A 22,229-nucleotide genomic window follows, 5' to 3' on the forward strand; every position below is an offset into this window, starting at 1 on the left:
CAGGCTGAGCCCAGGGCTGCACGAGTGGTCCCTGGCACCTGCGCCTGCTACTTTCTCCACACGGAGGACCCGAGAAGGCTCGCTCACCTCTGGTGCTTCACCCTGGGGATTTGAAAGTTATTTGCTCATAACTGAGCCTAAAAGAGAGATGAAACCTTCCTTATATGATATCATGTTCTGCCTTAAGTGAAACAGCTCCTCGAGGCTTTGGAAAGCATTTAAGACATTATTTTTTTTCAAATCTCACCTTTTATTATTCATGGCTCTTCCTTAAAAAATACCCAGCCGCCTGCACTAGAGACATAATTAGTGGTGGAAGAGAGCTCCTGTCTCTCCCATCTCTCCTGCCTCCCCAGCCTCAGCACTCTCCAGACTCCCAGGCTCAGTCTTATTAATGGGACGGGCCCTGTGGGCTGGCTGCACTGCAGGGTATTCCCATCCTGGCTAAGGAAACAGCGGCCCTTTCCGTGGAATGCTAATATCCACCCCCAGGGCCTGGACCCTCGCCCTGTGTGCAAGGGGGGCAGGTGGCATGAAACGGGAGTGTGTTTCATGTCCAGCAGTGGCACGCCGGACGTGGCTGTGATGTGCCCACGGCATCTTGGAGAAAGACGGGTTGATGGATGGATCTTCTCTCCTGAAGTGCATGTCTCCTGGGGGGTGGAGCAGAGAGAAGAGAAGTTTGGGGGTATGTGTGGATCAAGTTCAGGCAGCGTCCTTGGAAGGCAAGGGTAGAACTTCGAAGCTTGCCTGGCCATTTTGAAAGTCCTTGGGAGCGCCTGGATGCAGCCTTGTTACCCAGCTCCCACACTGAGCGCTGTGGGACCTGAAACCAGGGGTCTTCGGCACAGTCTCCTGCCCCGATTTGCGGGTGGGCATAGGGCCGGGTGGGCCATGCTAGGCCCCTGTGAGAAATGCAAGGCTGGGAAATTTGTGAGCCTTTCATGTTCTAAGCACATGTTCAGGTCAGGATTTTAAGCCACATGGAAGGTAGAGGCCCATTGACAGTAGTCACCACCTCCTGAGTATGTGGGGGGCCAGGGGGCACCTTACAACTCACCTAGGAGGTGTCTGGATATTCACCACAACAAAGTCGTGAGTTCATCTTTTGTCTATATGCACCTTGTAGGTTTCTAGAATGAACTAGCTGTTAGTTGCTATAGTCTGCACTAATTTGCATTGATTTCTGATTTTACAAGTTGCCATGCTTTATTTAGAGGTGTTCTGGGAAGATAACAAAACATGACAAGGCACGGTAAACAAACATCATAAATGTGAGATTTGCACATCATCTCCAGTTCATCTCTATGCACCCTGTTCTTCCCAAATACTAGAGTTATGAAGACATGGGTGTGGAGAAAGGGAGAAAGGAGAAGCATGGTTAAGACAGCTTTGGTTTTTAGATTTGGAGTCTATGAGATGTTCCGGAAATATTTATTGAGTGGGTGGGTGATGATGATGGCTGGGTGGATGGATCAGTGGAGGGATGAATGGATGAGTGGATGGGTGGATGATGTATATATGGGTAGATAGGTTGGTGGATAGTTGGATGGATGGGTGGAGGGGTGGATGGATGGATGGGTGAACATCTAAGTGTGTGTGGGTGGATGGGTGTGTTAGGGCTGGGTAGTTTGTGTCTGAGGCTGTGTACTGGAACATGCAGCTGGCACATGCAGCATAGCTCATCCCCTGGCCCAGCTCTCATGCTTCTTCATTAATTATCTCTCTTTCAGGGTTCTATTGGATTTCCTGGCTTTCCTGGTGCCAACGGAGAGAAAGGTGGCAGGGTAAGGATTGCCTGGCCCCTTGTCAGGTGGCTTGTTCTGCTGCCTTGGTATTTAAAGGGTATACTTTCTAGTATGTCTTGTTTATTCTCACCCACTTTGCTGCCAAAACTGCCTTCCAGACAGCTGACCTTTAGGTCAGGGGCTTGGGCTCCAAGCACCGGAGACTCTTCCCACATGTGGGGCTGGGTGGGGTGGGGGCAGGAAGGGCAGGAGCAGGAGAGGAAAACATGTGGGGAGTGGGTAGAGATTCTAATAAACACCACGACTCTGACAGCTCCTCAGGTCATTAGTGAAACCCAGATTCTTCCCTTTCAACCCAACTGACTCTTCCTCCAGGCTAAGTTTAAAAGGAAAGGAAGGGGAAAAAGGAGCTTTCTTCTACTTTGTATGTCACCTGCCCTGTGGGTGTGAATTCAGGAAGCCCCTCTGCCCTGTTACTGCCCAGCTGCCATAGTCACAGCGCACCTGCCTGGTGCAGTGCACAGTGGTTCCCTCTGTCATCACCATGAACTTCCACATTCTGGGGGACTGGGTTGGGGAAGCCATGACTCCCTGTGGCCAGGCCTTCTGGCAGGAAGATGACGTAGTGCTGCCAGAGCACTGCCCCCTGAGGGACACGTGATCCAGGGGGTCATCTTGGTCCTGCAGCCCTGAGCTGGGTGTCCACAGGCATGTGGGGACACAGGGGCTGGTCTGTGAGATATGTACAGGGCATGCCTTGTTGGGCACACCAGGCTTCTGAAGAACTGCAGCCTCTGCGTGTGCTATGCCAGGCCAAGCCCGCTGCCCTGAGCCCCATGCTGGAGCTCCTGGCACAGGTGGGGGCTGTACCCCGTCAGATCACCTGCTCCAAAGTGTCCTTACCATGTCTGAGCAGAGACCGTGAGCTCTCCTGAAAACAGAGACTTCTAGCCACCAAACCCTTGTGAGCAAACGTTTGTGCCCAGGGGGCCACTCTCAGTACGAGCAGATGTGTGAACACAGGGACAGGATTATCATCTGGATCTGGGTCTGGAGCTGGCTCTCTGCCTGTTAACTCCACATATATCCTGTCTGTGTCTACATCAGTGCGTGTGTCTCTGCGTGTGTCTCTTGCCCGTCTATCACTGTCACCATCCGTGTATCTGTCATCTACCCACCCACCTACCTACTTACCTGTCTATCTGGTTCTTCCTTCCAGGGAGAGTCTGATAGATGTCTTTAGGGAAGGCTGTGTTCTAGAATATAGAGGCCACGGTGAAGTGTGGTCTAGGGCCCGGGAAGTGTGGGGTGGCGAGGGGATGGCTCCGGTGTTGGTGGATACCTCATCACCTTTGACACCACCCTGCCGTGACTGTCCAGGAGGGGTCATGACATTCAGAGAGTTTGGTCTTATGATTTGACTACAAGTCCTGCTATGGAGGCCTGGCCAGCACCCTAGGGCCACACTCTGGTCCAAGCCCCATTACCCTCTCCCTGCCCCTTGAGCTTCTCAGCCTCCCACCACTGAGCTCAGAAGGCCGGACAGGTGCCTGGGTCCCCTCCTCCACTCTGAGCCCCGATGGGCCATCGTCCATGTGTATCAGTGCCATGGGTCACCAGGGACACAGAGGAAACACAGGTGGTTGGAGAGCGGGGCAGTGTGGGGCCAAGGGTTTGCTCTTGTGGGCTTGGGCTTGTGGTTCCCAGGCTCTGAAGCATGGACACCCCGAGGAAACCATCTACGCCACGAATTTCCAGGGATTTCCTAGCTCGCATGTGGCAGCCACCTTGGTGGGTGTGGGACCAATGACAAAGATGTCCACTTATACAAAAGGGAATGGCTTTGGCAAGGGCCAAAAAGGACTGGTGAGCACGTCCACTCCTTGTGGGAGAGAAATAGTCCCTGTGCTGCTCCTGAGACCCAAGCGGAGAATCTGCAGGAACATGGTGAAGTGTGTCACTGGGAAGTGTCCGAGATGGCCCTGCACATGAGCCAAGCAGCGGACTGCTGCCGTGTTATGTGCACGTGGACCAATCACCGCTTGGCTCCTGGGCTCCCCACGCCCCGGTGCCCACTGGAGACTGAGGACCCCTGTCCCCACATGGGAGAGGAACCCCGATTACACACGTCTGCCCGGCTCCCCTCCTGAGAGAGATGTCTGTGTTCTGGAACCTTCCCCAGGAAGGAAGGAGGAGGGGTTGTCTCCCAGCAACAGTGACCTTCCCTGTGCCCCAGTGCTTTTCACCCCTGCAGTGATGGTGGCAGTCCGGCTGGCTCGCCGCCTCTTCTAAACCAGCTTGTGGGGTTGTTCTCGGCATCCTGTCACAGCGTCTGTCCATCCATCCGTTCAAACAGCAATAATTGAGCACCACCTCAGTCCCCATGTCCTGGATGCTCTTGGGGCCCTGAGGACACAGCAGGAGAAGCCCAGATCCTCGCCCTCGTGGAACTTGCCTTCGGAGGCAGGGGCAGTGAGCAAATCTGAGGGTGGTGTGTGCTAGGAGAAAAAGCAGGGGGGCGGGAGGGTGGGTAACTGCAGAGGGAGGTAGGGGTCAGGGACAGGTGCCCGGGAGGAATGGCCGAGGCCTGAGTGGGGGGCAGAGTGCGGGTAGGGCCAGGAGCCGTCCCAGGGGCGAGAGGATGTGAAGGTGGTGGAGGCAAGGAGGGGTGGGGTCCTGGGATCAGAGCCCCCACCCCCACCCCTGTGGAGCACGATGCCACTTGACAGACTGGCGCTGGCTGCGTTTGAAACGTCCTCCCCGAGGGTTTCAAATGGAGGTCATCCAGATTTAGATGAGAATCTTGGGGAGGGTGGTGAGAAGCAGAAGTTCTTGGTGTGGGTGGAGCCTGCTCCTCGCCTATCCTGAGCCATCCGCTGACCAGGAGGGTGGCCCCAAGGGGCTGGGGGCTGAGGGGGACTAGGAGTCCTGAGACGCCACCCGCGTTTGGCTTCTCGGCTGGAGTGTGTGCCTCCCCCATGGGGATGTGAGGACAAGTGCTCACAGGCAAGCTGTCGAGGGGACCGTGGAGGGGTAGGGGGCACCATCTCTACAGCAGCGTCCATGCCTCTTGGCTTGGGTCAGATTACAAAGAGGACCTGGGAGGCCCCAGTGGACCACGGCGGGGATTCTCCTGCTGTCTGTGCCACGGTGGGTAGTCTCTGTGGGAAGACAGTGGGCCAGGGACCAAGGGTTTAGGTGGAGGCTGGGGTACGGAGGCATGCACCTGTGTGCACCCACAAATGCCAAGAAGCAGCCGGTACCCAGCCCTGGCGTCGACGCTGGTGAGAGGCTACCATTGGAAGAAAGCAAAGGCTTTATTAATTTTTGTATGCAAATATTTATTTGAAGCCAAAGGATATTGCCGTATAATTAAAGCAGGGAAGCCAGAGTGCATTGTTACAAGGCAACATAATTATCTCATCATCATACGCTGTTTTATTAAATTCATTTCAAGATGAGAGGCTGCAGAAAAGCCGTTTGGATTCTGGCAGCAAACAAGTGAAAGATGGTGAGAGGCAGCGTATCAGGTGGCCTTTAGCGACACAGCCCTGTCTTGGGCTTTTCTGTGAGAAACTGTCATAAAATTCTGGAAAATCGGTCGAGAGGCATGGGGACACTGGGGTGGCGTTCAGCCCACTGCTTCCCCATGCCTTAGGTAAACTGCATTTACCAGCTCTCAGAGCTTTGCTTCAGAGGAAAAAAACCACGCATAGCATCTGTTTTCCGTGGTTTGGAAAATGCAAAACAACGACAACAAGAAAACGGAGTCCAAATTCTATTAGAAGAGAAGCAAATGGCTTTGGGTATATGATTTATATATCGAGTTGCAAGTTTGCTTGTCTGCGGAGCCTGTTGAAAATTTAATGGCTAATATTCTTAACTGTAGCAAAAGTAAATTATGTATGAAAGGGGTTGACGTTCTTTTCTTCTCTTGCAATAATGACCCACTCGCCCCCCCCCCCGCCGCCGCCCCCGCCTCTGGGAGAGAGAGAGGGAGAGGGGGGGTGGGGTGTCGATGCTTGCAGAAAGGAAACCAGATAGGAAACCGGATAATGGTGGTAAACATCCATCAGACTGCAGGAAGAAAATTGGATTTCTACAGGCCTGTGTAGGAATACAAAGCTGTGGGTGTTGAATGTGCGGTGAAGTCTCTCAGCCTGAAAAATCTCCTGTGGAAGCCAAGATAAGGGCAGCGGGCCTTCCCTGCCTCTGTCTTTGAGCGCTCTCCCCGTAAGCCGCCCAGGCCGTGGCAGGTGTCTTGAGGGACTGACAGCCCCTTCCTCTCTGGTTCTAGGGCACGCCTGGGAAGCCGGGACCACGGGGGCAACGAGGCCCAACGGTAACCACCCTCTGGGCTTCTGAGAAGCGGGAACACATTGTGGGGAGCATACTCGGTGGGAGGGGGTGGGAGGTCCCCAGGGCGGGGACGATCAGAGCTCACCTTTCCTCTGTCTTTCCCCTTGCAGGGTCCCCGGGGTGAACGAGGCCCCCGGGGCATCACTGGGAAGCCTGGCCCCAAGGTAGGTTTTTGGTGTCTTTTGTGGTGCTGCCTACCCACATACGGGTGACACATGGCCTTTGCATTTGGAGAAACAAACAAAAAGGACTTTTGCTTGAGGGTATTTAAGAAGGAGCTGGTTCAGCAGCCCTCAGACGGTCAGGTTGCATCAAATCCTGTGCTTTGGCCCCGAGAGCAGAGGCAGAAAGGGCCAAACCTACTGGAACCTCTGAGACAGCGGCCCTGAGGCCTCCAGAGGCTGGGCCCTTCGGCCTGTGCACAAATGCCAAACCATCTGGGTACTCACCATCTAATTCTGGTGGGCACATCCTATTTCTTTTCTTGAAAAGGGTTTTGAGTTATAGAGAGATCTTTGCCAGAAATCAAAAGAAAGTCCTTCCTGCCTTAAGGGAGAGCCTGAGCCTGCCTCCTACATCCCTCCCTCCTGCCAAGAGGCACGGCCACCAACTACCCTGATTATCCGTGTGGCCTGCCCTGTCCTATCAGGTCACCATTCCCAAATGCATCCCCTCCAAGGACGTGGGTCTTGCTGATCGGCTGGGGTGCAGAGCTGGCCTGCCCCCAGGCTACCGGTGTGTGCCCACCAGAGGCCACTATACATTTGTCCACGATGAGCGCCGGGGTGCGTCACATTCCCGGACACGGACTTAACTGTCCTACTAGAGCCACTAGTGCCATGGGGCAGCCGCTGTCACAGCTGTGGGGGCCTGGGGACAGAGGCCCGTGTCCTGTCTCCATGTGAGTGTCTGATACATTTCTTGGTGGCAGCACAGACTTTGTGCCCTGCAGGGGACTGTCCTCGGGGAAATGTCACAGCCCTGTAAACAGCAGCTCAGTGTCTGATGTGTGTGAAGAGGTGAGAGGACAGGTGGCCTTTGGGAGCAGGGATCATGGCTGGTGCTCTCTGCTCTACAGAGAATCGGGTGACTGCACAGGTGCATGTGTGCCATACGTGGCTCTGAAGTCCCAGCAAAGCCATGAGCTGGAGTCTTTCTACCACAAGCGGTACTAATATGGATAATCATAAAGGTCTTCTTGCTCTTTCCGTCCCTCCCTAGGGCAACTCTGGAGGCGATGGCCCAGCCGGCCCTCCGGGTGAACGGGTGAGCGTTGTGATCGCAGGGCCCACTGCGAGCATCTCTGGGCTTGCCTTAAATGTCACTGTCCCTTTCTTCCTGGAGGTGGCTGGGGCGAGGGAGTCATGCCTTTGACTCTGCTGGAAGAGAGGGTTTCCCTGACTTGAACATGGGTCAGTGGTAGCTGTCACTGGGTGTCACGTCTCCTGCCTGTTGACATCAGCGGCCCCTCCCCGTGGCCCTGGTATTGGGCCTCAGATATGGCTGGGACGCACGGGAAACTGTGAGCCCTCCGCCCCCTGCTGACCCCCTGAGCTTCCCGCCTGACCTCCTGTTACATGTTGGTGAGGGTAGGACTGGAATGGATGGAGAAAGGGTCTAGGGGAGCAGAGAGAAATTTTGCTCAGAGAACCAACAACTTGGGAGGCCAGTGGTGGGGGGCGGCTGGGCCCCCACATGGAAGGGGAAGGATGTCTGTGCTCAGTGGGCTGATCTCTGTTCCCAGGGACCCAATGGACCCCAAGGACCCACCGGTTTCCCTGGACCCAAGGGCCCCCCTGTAAGTAATGTGTTTTCCTTGTTAGGTGGGGATTCTGGGGGGCTCCATGCAGGCCCCTCCCGGTGGGCCAGCAAGCGGGTGTCATCTGGGAAGCTGGCTGCAGAGAGCTGCTTTTCAGAAGCGTGGACCTCTTTCTCATTTAGACCAACGTGGCCTCCTAGGTGGGCCCAGTGTGAGCATCCTGGGGCTGCTGGGCCACGTTACCACTGACTTGGTCACTTAAAACAGCAGAAATGTGTTCTCTCATCCTCTGGAGGCCAGAAGTCCAAAACCTGGGAGCTGGCAGGCCTGGTCCATTCCGGGGGCTTCAGGAGAAACTGTCTCCTGCTCTCTCCTGGCCCCCGGGCTTGCTAGCCGTCCATGGCTTGTGCTCTCTTCTCTCCATCTGGCCTCCACCCTCACGTGGCCACCTCCTCTCTGGGCTCCTCTGGGTCTTCAAACCTCTGTCTTGTTATGGGGCCATGTGTCACTGGATTAGGGCCCACTCCAGTGCAGTATGACCTTGTCTTGATGACATCGGCAAAGCCCCAGTGTCCCAAGTGAGGTCCTTCACAGGTACAGGGGGTTAGGACTTGAACCTGTGTTTTGGGGACACAACTGGATTCAGAACAGGTGCCATATCTCCCTGGCGGTCAGCAATCAGGACATGACAGCCCTGGGTCCCCATGCTGCCTGCCTCAGTATCCCCCCCAGGTGGTGAAGCGTGGCCCTCAGGAAGGCTGTGCGGGTTCAAGAGGTGACACACGGGTGCTGTGACAAACCATGACTGTTGCAGAAATTTTCTGTGAAATGAAGTAGCAGTCACCTGCCCCCCCCCCCCCCCGCCCCGGTCTGGCATTAAATCCCAAAGGTGCGTGCTTCTCAGAACCCACTGAAACTTCTTCCTGTGCCTCTTTCTTCAGGGCCCTCCAGGCAAGGACGGGCTCCCAGGACACCCTGGACAGAGAGGAGAGACCGTGAGTACTGGCAGTGCAGGGACAGGGGGACAAGGGGACACAGGCTGACCGACCTCTCCTGCAGCCCCACATGTGGGCACTGCCTCCTCTTCCTGAGGAAAATCCTCCTGAGTGTGGGAGCTGCACGCATTCAGATGGGAAGGGAGCAGGAAGGGCTGTGTCCTGCTGTGAAGCTGCAGGAGGGCCTCGGGCTTGTACTGGTCATAGCCTCGTCGCTCTGGGCACTTCTGGCCTCGGGTTGATGGCAAGGGCTGGGCAGGGGGGCCCTTCAAAGAGGCAGGTGGGCTTGCAGCTATATTCTCCATCAGCAGATTGCTGCCCCACGCCCACTGCCCACCTTCTCCTTCCCTTTAGAAGAGCCCAGAGCAGGTGGTATCTGAGCGTTAAAGATCTTGGTGTTTTCAGTTGGGACAAAAAGCATTTTTCAGAAGTAAGATCAGTTCCTGGTCATGAGCACCATTTGGGATTTGAACCAGTGCACTGTGTCTACTGCAGGCATGTCCTGGGAGGGGGTTGTGGTGAGGTACACCTGTGACCTTGGTAGGGAGGCATGGAGGGTAGACCTGTGACCTTGGTGGGGGGGGCATGGTAAGGTACACCTGTGACCTTGAGGCCCCAGGTTCAGACAGGTAGGGCCCTTTTGTCGCCAGATGGATGGTAGAGGTTGCTGGGAGGCCCCTTTGGCCCTGCAGCCAGTATTTTTGTGGTCACGGATCTCTGAAAGACAGTCACAGCAAATGGGGGCCCTGTGACCAATGAGACCTTGAATGCCAGATTTAACATCTCAGTACTTGCTCTAAAAAAAAAAAAAAAAATCCCTTTGTCCCTCCGGTTCATTGTGATGAAACCTCTTTTAATTATACCTTCCCGGTGTTCTGCAGCTTGGTGCATGCTGGCTGATAAATGCAGATTACCCTGTTCTTTTGTTTATAGAAAAAATTAAAACCTTTCATCTGAGCTTTCGCATATGTTTCTCTAATGCTGTTCTGAGGAGGAGACAAGATAGAAGGTTTTGCCAAGTGTGTGCTTTTCTCCCTCTGACTTCTCCCAAAGAGAGGCTGGTAGAATGATTAAGCTCCTTGTCTTTGCTGGGAACGGAGTACAGGGACTTTCCAGCTACCTGTGCCGGGCCTGGCTGCCCTCACGGACACAGGAGCATCCCGTCCCCAGACTGGCCAGGACAGAGGTCTCCAATGTGGGGCGTCCAGACACATCCTCCAGAGTGGTCTTTTGTCAGGTGTTGACTTTGCTCTTTAATAGGAAGTGGATACATGAGAGGCCTATACTTCTAGATGTGAGCCCAAAGTCCATTCCTGGGCAAGGGGTTCAAGTCTGATTCCATCCTGAGCCAGCAGCAATGGTCCTACCCCCAAGGCAGAAGGAGAGGCCCTCCTTGCGTTACACACCAGCTCCTGCTCCCCTTGGGCACTTCCGCCATGGCCCACCAAACAGAGGTGCCCTTGACCTGTCCACCACACCTTGTTTCTGACCCTGTAAGATGCTGCCTTTAATTAATTCTACTTGAAAAAATGGCCATTTCCATGCATTGCATGCAACTCCCCTGGGCCAAAAGAGAAGAGCCCTCTGAGAATTTGCAGGGATGCTGAATCTGCCATGCATTTGCATGGTCCAGTGGCTAAGCATGAAGTTTCAGATGCCAGCATGGTGGCTGTCCTCAACGGGGTGGCAGGGAACCACCCTTGCCTATCAGCCACATGGGCCAGTCTGCTTGTCTTCTGGGTCTCGCTGGGGCTTACAACTTCTGCCAATAGCTTCCTGGGCGTCACATCTGCTCATCTCCGCCAGTGTTGCATGGCACCTGCAGATAGCGTCTCATTGGTATATGCCATGCTCTGTAGATGTGCCCAGAAATTAAGCCTTCCTCTTCGCAGTCCACTTTCTCCTTGAAGGAAGCGTGTGTAGCGTGGCCAGCATCCACAGTGAAGGCAGGGCTGTTGCCCACGAGCAGTGGGCAGGGCAGAGGGAGAAATTGCTGTGGAATCAGGCTCGGCACGCTCGCGCTGTCAAATCATGGAAGCAGCAAGCCCCCGCTGTTTCCTGATTTCCACTGATGCCCAGGGGCTGGTGAGGTCACCTGTCACGCAGCAGAGGCGTTAGCGACACACGCGGGACCGTCTCACAGAGCCACTAATGAGAAACAGCCCAGAGGTAGCTCCCGAGTCGAGCTTCCGGAGGCTGAGAAATGGCACCGAGTCTGCTGGGAAAATGAACACTTAGTGACATTATAAAGATTAACGGTTTTAAAATATATTTCTCAGCACAAAAACACGGCGGCGGAAACCAGCTAGTGAAGCTAACTTGTCTGGCTTCATTATCTTCATGAAATTAATGCACAAACAGAGCAGGAGATCTGGGCCCTCTGGAGTGAAGTCGGGAGCGTGTGCAATTTATTCGGGGACGTGGCGGGCGGTTGGGGCGCAAGGCTTCTGATGGGAGCCACCCGGCCACCTCAGGCGCTGACTCTCTCCGCAGGGGTTCCAAGGCAAGACCGGCCCCCCGGGACCCCCAGGCGTTGTCGGCCCTCAGGTGAGTGGCGCTGCCCCCCCCGTGTTTCACTGGCAGTTGGTGTTGTGTGCCCATGCAGGAACGGGAGGAAGGGGCCCCAGGATTGGGAAAGTGCAGGTGTAGCTCACAGAATCCTGAGCCCCACAAGCTTGTTGACGTTCAGAGCTGAGCTTTGCATGGGGAACCAGATGGGGGAACGGGGGAACCGTCTGTTGAACCATCAGCGAGAACCAAGCAGGCAGAACCAACACGGCCCCTGGGCAGTTGGGGCGGGCTTCCTGGGCAGGGCCGCGCCGTACCTGTTCCTCCCTGCCCTCCTGCCCTGGGCTCTGGTCAGGGCCGGCCCCTGCTTTTCTGCAGAGCAGACTCGTGGCTTTGAGCAGCAAAACCGGGCAGCAAGCTTGCACCTAATGCAGTGGTAAATAAGATATTGACCCATGGACTGCAGGCAATGTGGGCACACTGCCCACCTCTCAGGTGGCGATCTGGCCACCTCCCCTGCATGTGGCTCCATGTTACATCCTACCCCGTCCACTCTGCTCTTTTTTCTGACTCTTTATGGGAAGAAAGAGATTTGTGAAGCAGGATGAGGTTTGGTGAGCATGCAGTGGGCCCTGTGCCTCCACGGCCCCGGCCGTCCCTGATTTGGGAAGAGAAAACTGCTTCCTGGCAAGTCTCTTGAGAACTTTTGTGGCTGATACCGACTTTCCTCACAGGGTCCCACAGGAGAAACTGGTCCGATGGGAGAGCGTGGCCACCCTGGGCCCCCAGGCCCCCCCGGTGAACAGGGGCTCCCAGGCCTTGCTGGGAAAGAGGGGACAAAGGTGAGTTAGTTGGGCCTTCTGTGCCAGCCTGACTTCCCAACAGGGAGTTTTCTCCTGCTCTAAAATGACTCGGAGTAAGCGATTTCTCAGACAAATGCCTCTCATGCCAGTCTGCTCCCCAGACCGCAGACTCAGCCCCACTTTCGCCTGGTCTGAAGGAGCACCTGAACTGACTTGCCACAGGAATGGAGGGTGACGGGGCTGGGGGTCAGCCCGTCCTGGGCCTTCTGCCCCCGGGGCCGTCTCTCCCATCACCCAGCTGCCACATAACGTGCTCTGATACTTCATGTCTGAAGATAATTGAACAGAAAGTGACCCATTAAAAAGTTTCCCATAATAAGAGGCGTGAGAATAAATAATAAAAGTAGGAAGCAGATGCATTTCTGTCCTACCTCTTAGTGTGGATCCTGCCTTCCCTCTTTATTCCTCAGGGAGCCACCCCCCAAAGCCAGGGGGGTCGTAATTCCCGTGTATCGGCTTGAAAATGGCGAGCCACCTCCCCTTGCAGCTTCTCAGTGAGGGACACAGCAGACCCAGCCCTTTGGATGAGCACACACACAAGAGTAACCCTCACGATAATGAGGTAGAGCCAGTCAAGTAGAGTAGGGCAGTTGAAAAAATTGCACGCCTATGTAGGTGCACTGAAACACATGTGTGCCATATGCACGTGTGCATGAGTGTGCGATGTGTGTAGACGTAAACGAGCATATATCCCAGTCACTGGGAGGCTCTCTGAGTTTGGGAAGGAGGTCGAGGGCGTGCTGGTTGGAGAGGCCCTCTACTCCCATGTTTGGCCCTGGAGAAAATTCTAGAAGATATTTGGAACAAGTATCCTGGGTGATAAGTCCATTTGGAGTGATGTTGCCAATGTTCCTTTACCTGAGAAGTCACGAGAAGCCCCAAATGTATGAAACAGGTAGATGTGGAGGCAGATAGCCACCTGGCCCTCAGCTCCCACTCAATTCACTGTGGCCCCAGAGAGATGAAGTCTGTCCCCAAACCACATGCAGCGCCAGCCCCTGGAACGTGCCCCAGGCGTGAGCACAGGTGGTGTTTCTGTGTGTGGAGCTGCTGGTGAGGAAATCCAGTCACAACTCAGAAGTTCCTTCTGAAGCCGCTGCCCAGGCAGTCTAACCTGATCCCACTCTAACCTGATCCCAGAAAGATCTGGAAGGGGAAGCCCCGCCCAGTTCCCCACCCACCCTGGCCTCGGGCATTGCTTGGAAGGCATCGCTTACAAGCTAATCTATGGCTCTGATTTCAGGGTGACCCAGGCCCCGCCGGCCTGCCTGGAAAAGATGGCCCTCCTGGGTTACGTGGCTTCCCCGGGGATCGAGGGCTCCCTGGTCCAGTGGTGAGTGAGGGGCCAGGCGGGGTCGGACCTGGACACCGCCCAACCCGCGGGCCTCTCCCCATGGCACCCCGACCTCACTCTCGTTGCTCTGCAGGGAGCACTTGGCCTGAAAGGCAGCGAAGGCCCCCCCGGCCCACCAGGCCCCGCGGTGAGTGCTATTAGTCGCACAGATGTTTTATCCCTTCCTCTTTCTCAAAACCTGGTCTGCAGACAAGACAGGGTGGCCCAAGGGCCAGGAGAGCATGCATGTCAGCCCTGCTCACTATGGGTCCCTGGGGGACAGTGGGCAGGGGCCCCGAGCTGGCAGCCAGGGTGACAACGAGCCAGGGGCATGACCCAAGGTCAGGTAGAGACATGGGTGTGGAGGGAGGGCCGCGTGGTCCTGTCGAGGAGCGGGGAGCATGCTGATGTGCTTAGCGTAGGTCTGGGCAGGGGCTGTGGGGACCGAAGGTCTCTCTCACCCCTGAGCCTGGATTCGAGAGTCAGGTGACCTGCATGGCCTGGGCTGCCCATGCAGAGGTGAGCCGGCACAGGTGCAGGTCCGTCCCCAGAGCCGAGGGTCACTTCCAGGGTGCTGCCTGCTAGCTGAATGGCCACCCCTCCAGCCTTCAGAGTCCAGCTATGAGAGGTCTGATGATGCAGTGTCCCCAGAGCCGCCTCTGTGGTCTGGGAGAGTGGGGAGCCGCACGGGGGCTGTGCCGACAGACCCCTGTTCTTGGTCGACACCTGATGGAGATGTGACACCTGCTGTACTTTCCGTGGCCCTTCAGAGGGGGACCATCTCACAGGCCCGACTTCTTCATGGATGTGGGGCTCTGGGAGCTGCCCCCCAGCCTCCGGCTGGGTCTGGGCGCAGGCCACAAATGGACCCCACCAGTCCCCAGTTGAGTCACGGACCATTTCAGAGAGATGACAGTTGGGAAGCCAGGCCTTTCTTTGAAACGTTGCTCGTCTTTCCAATAGAGCCTGGCACAAGATGGTGGCCTCCCTCTGTGCTGACCCTTGAATTAGGCCAGGTTCCCCCAACCAGCGGTACCCCAGGGGCAGCGTCTCCCCACCAAAACATGCAGCACAGGGGAGCAGGGCAGAGAGAGCCTTTTGTGGGCAGCAGATCCCACGGGGAAGTGTGGTGCCAGGCCCCAGAGTGGGAGCCCAGAGGGCGAGGATATCACCCCAGGCGAGTGCTTAAGGAGGCCGTGTTCTCAGACCTGGGGCAGGAGAGGCAGGCGTGTGCTTGGCATTGCAGGAGGGGAGAAGCTGGGAGAAACCCAGAGCCTGAGCACTGGTCTGAGTAGTCTGTGCTGCCCAGGTCCCTGGGAGCTACCAAGGGCTCTGGAGTGAGGGTTAGCGGTAGGACCTGGTAGCACTTTGGGAAATTGAATCCATGCATTCAGAGAGCCTCGGAAACAAACTGTTTTCTTGCCCACCCCAGGGATCTCCAGGGGAGAGAGGCCCAGCTGGTGCCGCTGGGCCCATCGGAATCCCAGGGAGACCTGGGCCCCAAGGACCTCCAGGGCCGGCTGGGGAGAAAGGAGCTCCTGTGAGTACTGGCTTGGGGGCTCAGGGGCCCTCCCCGCCTTAGCCCCCTCTGACCTGCCACTGGCAGTCGTGCCCCAGGGGTTTATGGGATGGGGGAGGTGGGTTGAATGAGTGCTTGTCCCCCAGGAAAGCGTGTGTGTTCCCAGAATCCTCACTGAGGTCCAAGGGTCAGTTCCCAGTGTTGGCTTGCTTCTATCGGGGAGTCACCTGAGCTGGAGGGGTGCTAGGGAGCATCTTGGCCAGGCACATGCACACAGAGGGAGGAGCTGTGACCATCCACACATGGCCTTGGCCTCGGTATGGGCTCTGGGTGCCGTGTATGGACGGGTCTGTTGCCTGCTGTATACCCAGCTCCCCTAGCCGGCAGGAGCCAGGGTGGTCTTTGTGTGAGAAGGGTGGGTGTTTGGGGTAGGAGCCCCCTCCACTGGTCTAGGGGTGGGCATGGAGAAAAGATGGGCTGGGAGGCAAGTGCTGGGAGAAGCGGCTTCTTCTTGGACCCCCAGAGCTACACTCTCAGTGACCATGAGTGTGGCCCAGTCACCTGTGGAGGCATCATGAGACCTCCCGCCCCAGCCTTGGAGTCCATGGAGGAGATCAACAGGTCCCTTCTTGTCCAGACACCTCCTGGGAACCCGGTGGCTGCCCTCTGCCAAGCACTTTCCCCCAAGTAACCGCAAAATGCCCCGACACGCTTCTGCCTCAACCGTGTTCCATGTTCAGCTTCCATCACACGGTTTTGCAAACTCCCACCTGCCCCGCATTCAAACAGCTGTGGAGACAAATTTCAGCTCCATCCTCCCTTTTGCATTCAGATGTCAGAAAGAGCGGAGTTCTAGGGGAGAGGGCAAACATGCACATAGATGATCTCTGACCGAGTCAGGGCACCCATGCGGATAAGTTCCTGTCGGAGAGACACAGTCTTCTCAAGGCTTGGTGGTTCATGGGTGGAAAGGGCCCGGCTGCCTTCCCTGGGTGGGAGCTCCCGCTGGAAACTGCCAGGAATCTGGTCAGTCTGCTATCGGCCATTCTAATGGCATCTAATCATTTCCACTGAGACCACTGGACATCAATCCAGCTGAATTTGGTGCCAGAAACCCACCTTCTGTGGGGCATTGGATACATAAAGCGCGCACAGATTCGGGTGGAAACAGTTGGGTTTGTTGCTCCAAGAGACTAAACACTTGAGCAGAAACCTCTCAGAGTTGTACTGTGCACTTGAAAGCTGGTCATTCTCCCTGAATGGCTCGAGAGAGAGAGCAAGCCAGGTATCTAAGCAACCTGACCAGTAATGTCAGACCAGAGGATTCTGGGCACCTTACTTAGGGTAGACGTTTATATCTTACCCTAAGGCAGGAGCTAAGTGGAGGAGCAGGCAGTGAACCATGCAGGCAGGAAAGGATGAGCCAGGGTGCTGACATCCAAGTAGGTACCGGCCACCCCAGATCCCGAGGTGGAGTGCACATTTCCTCTCCTGTGCCCCCTCCCCAGTGCATACCCTCCTTGTTCTGTGCTCTCACAGTGATCCCTAGACTGGCAAAACTGAGCAAAGCAAGAATAGGGAGGATGTTTGAGCTGAACAGGGACATTTTTAAGGGAAATGAGTCAAAATGACAAGAAAAGAGAGATGGGTGTGTGCATGCCTACTGGGCAGGGGGAATTTGCAGAGAATTGAAAGGGTAGGAACATTGGTGGAGGCCTGAGCTCAGGTCCTCCTGGCCGTTGGCATAGATGATCCCACACGCAGTCTCAGGAGTCCTGCTGGCTGGGCTGAATCCTGGCTCTATGTTTCACATGCTGTGACTCAGTTTCCTCATTTCCAAAAGAGGAGGCCTTTTTTGGATGGGCACAGATGAGATGCAGTGGTGCACTGGAAGCAGGTGGCATGGGGCTAGACTCTGAGCTGCCCTCTGCATAGCTGGCTGAAATCTGTTAGGACTGTGGTGAGGGTACCGACCCAAACAGCAGGCTCCTCCTTTCTGGGGCGATGAGCTGGTGGTGGGATGTTCCCATTACAAGCTGTGTTTGACCTGAGATCTCTTCCCTGTAGGGTGAGAAAGGTCCCCAAGGTCCAGCTGGCCGAGATGGCCTCCAGGGCCCTGTGGGTCTCCCCGGTCCAGCTGGCCCCGTGGGCCCCCCTGGAGAAGATGGAGATAAGGTAAGGAGGTTTCACACAGGTCCTCTCGCCTGTGGACAACGCACCGTGCTGGCAACTGGGTGACCCCTGCCTGCCCTGCGCGCTCTGCATGCACAATTTCAGTAAAGCCCACAGATCTGTGGTGACAGATGAGATCTCTGGTATGCCGGGTGAGGGGGCGGGGGACACTTAGAAACTGCTTCTGTGCCCCCCTCCCCCCCAAGCACTCTGCTGTTTGCCCAGGACATTGGCCGCTAGTGGCTGGGGCGAGGAGAAATCCTCCCTGCTCTCTAATGCTCGTAGCGGTTCCGAGTGCAGAGGCTGATGCAATGAGGTTTTAGTCCGTATCCATTTTTCAATGTCTCCCCTTGAATCATCCCAGCTCCCTCTCATGAAAAATGTGGCTGCGGGAGTTTATGTTTTCTCTCTCATTGAGTAAAGACCGTGAAATTTAGCTCTTTGGTTTCACTTTCCATTTATGATGACTCTCCAGTGACATTTGCAATGTTGTCACCTGTGCGCAGAGGATGCCGCCTCTTGGGGCAGGAGATGGCTCCGTGCAGCGGGTGCTGGAGGCTGTCATGACCCCTCAGGAGCTCCATAGCTCCGCTGTTGGTTACTGTCCTGCTAGGCATGCCCCCGCTTGACAAAGTGCATATTTTTTCACCAGCACCGAGGTCCTATAGGGCATGAGATCAACGGCTTGCACCCCATTCACTGTTGCATTTGAAGGGAAATCTACCTAATTTATGGAAACGTCTCTTCCTAGGAAAGTTCTTGGGCTGCCCCAGAGGGGAGATTAATCTCAATGTCTGAGAAAAATGAATTATGGGGAGCAGCTAACGTGCAGGCAGTTCAGGGCTAACGGACTGTCCTCTTCCCACAGGGAGAGATCGGGGAGCCTGGACAGAAGGGCAGCAAGGGGGACAAAGGCGAGCAGGTACGGGCCACGCACCCACTGCTGGTGTTAATGCTGTTGTTGTCACACCCACCAACCATCCAAGCGGGACGCAACCACCGGGCTTCTGTGGGACTTGTGTGGGGGTGGCATGCACCTTTGCATTGATGCACACGTGTGTCCATATCTGAGGGGACCCCTCCTCACGGACAAGCAGAAGCACTCGCAAGTTTCCTAAAACAGAGCTGGGGGGGTGGGAGTGTCTTGTCTGGAGGTTTGGGGTTCTGCAGGCCTGGGTCACGGCCGCCCTGCGGTGCTCAGGCTATGAGCGCCCTGCTAGAGCAGTGCCTGGACCTGTCCACTCTGAAGTCCTGGTGTGTCCTTGGGGAAGGCCTGTCACTTGGTTGCTGGCCCCGTCCTCGTTGTGGTGACATGTGTCCGCTCTGCTGCATAGCTGGGTCTCTTCCCGGTGACCAGTTATCCTCTGTGTCAGGGGACCTGCTGCCCCCGGCTGGACATACTCCCCGGGGGCGGTGCTGCCCGGTACCCTCCTTGCCGTTCTCTCTCACTCGCTCCATGTGCCAGCAGTGCACTGTGCATAGAGACACATGGGGGCTGGTATGGCACTGCCAGGAGTGAGCTCTGGGATCGTGAGTCCTGCATGTGTGAGCTGCCTGGTGTCCAGCCTTGTTTTTAAAACAGGGCCTGTGGGACCCTGATCCTGGGTATGTGGTGGGAGCTAAGGTGACACTCAGTGGCCATCCCCTGCCCCCGCTACCCGTGATGACCTGCGAGGGCCTGAATCCAGAGTCTGCAGGTAGCCTACAGCTGGCCACCCACATGTGGGGGCTGACCGGGCCTCAGACTGTGGACCCCACACCGACCAACCCTCTCCCTCGGCCTCCGCTGCCATCTGAGAAGCAACCGTGTCTGTCTTTTCCCCACAGGGTCCTCCCGGGCCCACTGGTCCGCAGGGCCCCATCGGACAGCCTGGCCCCTCGGTGAGTACCTGCACCCGGGACCCTTGGCCCATCCCCAGCCCCCTCACCCCGAACCCGCGGGGTGCCCGCAGCTGCTCCTCACCCATGCCCCACTCTCTCCTGCAGGGAGCCGACGGCGAGCCAGGCCCTCGCGGGCAGCAGGGCCTCTTTGGGCAGAAAGGTGACGAAGGTCCGAGAGGTTTTCCTGGCCCCCCCGGGCCAGTGGGGCTACAGGTACCTGCAGGTTTTGTGTGGTAGCAGCGGCTGGTCTACCTCACAGGCTTCCACCTCTGTGGAGCCTGCCCCACTCTCCCCTTCCTGTCCCCTCCTCTCCCCTCCCGTCCTGACATCATGAGCATGGGGAATCTAAGACTAAGCTTTGGGGGCCTCCCAGAGCTTCCTCAGGAATCAGAAGCAATGCAAGTTCCCATGATTGCAGATGTGTCCATACGTGTGTCTCTTACCCAGCGGTACCTATCTCCAAGCTCCCCGTAGAGATGCGGGAAGTGATCGACCAGTTGTAAACCTGTAAAAGGAAACTGCCTGCCCTGCGTCCTGCCCAGGAAGGGTGGCTTTGAACGCTCGGGCGCATTTCATCTCCCTGCCTCTCTACGCATGTGTTCATGTGCTCGTGTGCACATGTGTGGTTTTGTTTGGCTTTTGCAAAACCTGAATCTGGCTGTGTGTGCAGAAAGTTTGTGCAGCTTCTCCCAATTCCCTTTACAAGTTGTGTTCAGTGTTAGTAAATATTCTTTGGATGTGTCCCTTTTTATTTATTTTTCCAAGACATGATTTTTAGTCACCGCATAGCGTGCCAGCATATGGTGGTGACATAATTTATTCAGACATTTCCCTGCTGTTGGCTCATTAGGTTTTACTGTTTAATGGGACACTGCAGCAAGCGCCTTGGTCCATAAATCTCCAAGTACTCTCTAATGATTTCCTTGGGCTGGTTCTGAGACTTGGCATCATGGGGGTATCCTCATATTTGGCTGGACGCTTAGAAGCACATTCGGAAGCTCTTGGGCGCTTGCTTGGCGCCGTGGCGGGGAGACCACGAAAGCCATGTGGGGACTGGGGTGGTGTGGCGCTGACCCACTAAGTCTCTGCTGTGTTCCTGCCCAGGGTCTGCCAGGACCTCCCGGAGAGAAGGGTGAGACTGGGGACGTGGGCCAGATGGTAAGTGTGATCAGGACGCACCGACTTCCCACTTCCGTTTTGGCCATGGTTGGCATTTTGTCTGTGCTCAATGGTTCTTCTTCCCCTAGGGTCCCCCAGGTCCCCCCGGCCCCCGAGGACCCTCTGGAGCTCCAGGTGCAGATGGGCCACAAGGGCCTCCGGGTGGAATCGGCAACCCCGGTGCCGTGGGAGAGAAGGTGACTCCTGGCCCCTTGCCGTTGCAGTGTCTGATGTGCGAGTGTGTGTGTGTGTGTGTGTGTGTGTGTGTGTCCAGCTGTGGATACAGAGACCCGCAGGGTATTGCCGGGCTGTTCCTGTCGAGTGTACTTTGACACTTAGCAGATCTGCATGGTGGAGATGGGAGTTCTGACCCCTGCCCACCGTGGCCTTTGCAGAATCTCCCAGCCATACACCCAACCAGCAGAACTGGCCCTGCCCCTTCTCCATGACCTGGCTGATGGGTCTACTTCATCCCTGGAAGTACTAGGGTGGCTCCATTGACCGTTCCCTTCATGGTCAATTCCGTCCTCTCAAAGTCTAGGGTCCCCATATGATCTGATTCATTCTAGGGTGTGGGTCCTGGGGATGCCTCCATGAGCATGGCGGGCTTCTGTGTGTGCACACGTGTGTGCATGCCTGTACATGCATGTGTGCGGTGGGCAGGCCTCCACTGCAGTGCCTGTGAGCATGACCCTACCTCCTTGGGATAAGAGGAATGAAACCAATGTGCTTCCATTCACTGGCATTCCCTGTACAGTTTTCACAGCTTTCTGATGTCAGCCTGTTAAATTGGAAGAAGTCCTCCATGGCTGGTCATTTTTTATGATACGAGAATTACAGACAAATGTATCCTGCTACCACCATAGATTAATGATGCCCTGCTTCTTCTTAGAGGTGTCCTCCTTCTGGGTTTCCTGCCCCCACCGGGCAGCCCAGTACCCTCTGCTCTCTGTGTTTGCCTGGCCCGTCCCTCCTGTGTGGTCCTCCCAGCCCTCCCACTGGCTTCTTGTGATTGTCCCCCATAACTTGCTCAGAGCACCATCCATGACATTCCGTGTACTGTGGTCACCTCCTTCGTGTGACCATCACAGCCCGCTGGCATCACTTACCCTGATGTGGATGTGACATGGAGCCCCAGGGGCTGTCAGAGTGCAGTGGATGCTCTCATCCTGGGCTCCCCACCTCTAGGGCCCGACGGCAGGAGGATTTGCTAAGTGCTTGGAGCTTGGGCCACTGATCTCCATGCTGCCATAACCATGTCATGTTTCCTCCTTAGGGTGAACCTGGTGAAGCTGGAGAGCCTGGCCTGCCTGGCGAAGGGGGCCCCCCGGTGAGTGGGCTCGCAGGGCGGGAGGTCACCACCATGGACCTCTGTAGGGTGGGAAGCACACACTCTACCTCAGTTTTCTCATCCATGAGATGGGAGCCACGTCTCCCCTCATGTTTAACTCATGGAGTTACTGTAACACGAGGGAGTGAGATGGGGAGTGAGCAAGTGTGTGTGTCTGTGTGTGCACACATTTGAGCCTGTGTGCAAGTGTGAGTGTATACGTGTGCGAGCATGCCTGGGTGTGTGACTGCATGCATGTGTGCAAGTACAAGTGTGTGCATGTGTGTATGTGAGCATGCCTGTGTGTATGTGCACACACATTTACACATGCACGCAGGTGTGAGTGCCATAAACACCCATGAGCCAAGACTGTGAGTTGCTCTGCTGTCTGTGGTATTCCAGACCTGCTCCTGGGCTGCCATGATGTGGGGGCAATTGTCTCCTCATCAGCCCAGACCTGGAGTATCCTGACCTTTGCAGGTCAGAAGGGCATTCTTACCAGGGTCTTGGGCCCAAGAAATATGACCCGTGGACAGAGGTCTCCTGGGCCTCTAGCTGCTCCCTCCACCTGCAAACTGGGGGGTGGCCAGGTGGCCTGAGTCCC

General features: G+C 56.0%; 1 protein-coding gene across 4 annotated transcripts in view; it reads left to right on the top strand.

Annotated features, from left to right (window-relative positions):
• The window catches only part of COL5A1 (collagen type V alpha 1 chain), a 152,474-nt gene that overhangs the window by 104,866 nt on the left and 25,379 nt on the right, over positions 1-22,229 (top strand). For all 4 annotated transcript variants that reach the window (XR_011999792.1, XM_072748241.1, XM_072748240.1 and 1 more), the window contains exons 32-49: positions 1,734-1,787; positions 6,046-6,090; positions 6,218-6,271; positions 7,329-7,373; positions 7,852-7,905; positions 8,808-8,861; positions 11,355-11,408; positions 12,104-12,211; positions 13,476-13,565; positions 13,660-13,713; positions 14,998-15,105; positions 17,152-17,259; positions 18,125-18,178; positions 19,084-19,137; positions 19,243-19,350; positions 20,242-20,295; positions 20,385-20,492; positions 21,572-21,625. Coding sequence is in view for 3 of the 4 variants with exons in the window: in XM_072748241.1 (XP_072604342.1) it covers positions 1,734-1,787; positions 6,046-6,090; positions 6,218-6,271; positions 7,329-7,373; positions 7,852-7,905; positions 8,808-8,861; positions 11,355-11,408; positions 12,104-12,211; positions 13,476-13,565; positions 13,660-13,713; positions 14,998-15,105; positions 17,152-17,259; positions 18,125-18,178; positions 19,084-19,137; positions 19,243-19,350; positions 20,242-20,295; positions 20,385-20,492; positions 21,572-21,625 (1,260 nt within the window). In the remaining variant the exon portion in view is untranslated. The remainder of the gene's footprint in view (positions 1-1,733; positions 1,788-6,045; positions 6,091-6,217; positions 6,272-7,328; positions 7,374-7,851; positions 7,906-8,807; positions 8,862-11,354; positions 11,409-12,103; positions 12,212-13,475; positions 13,566-13,659; positions 13,714-14,997; positions 15,106-17,151; positions 17,260-18,124; positions 18,179-19,083; positions 19,138-19,242; positions 19,351-20,241; positions 20,296-20,384; positions 20,493-21,571; positions 21,626-22,229) is intronic.

Source organism: Vulpes vulpes, chromosome 2 (assembly GCF_048418805.1).
Source record: "Vulpes vulpes isolate BD-2025 chromosome 2, VulVul3, whole genome shotgun sequence".
In the NCBI taxonomy this organism is placed as follows: Eukaryota; Metazoa; Chordata; class Mammalia; order Carnivora; family Canidae; genus Vulpes; species Vulpes vulpes.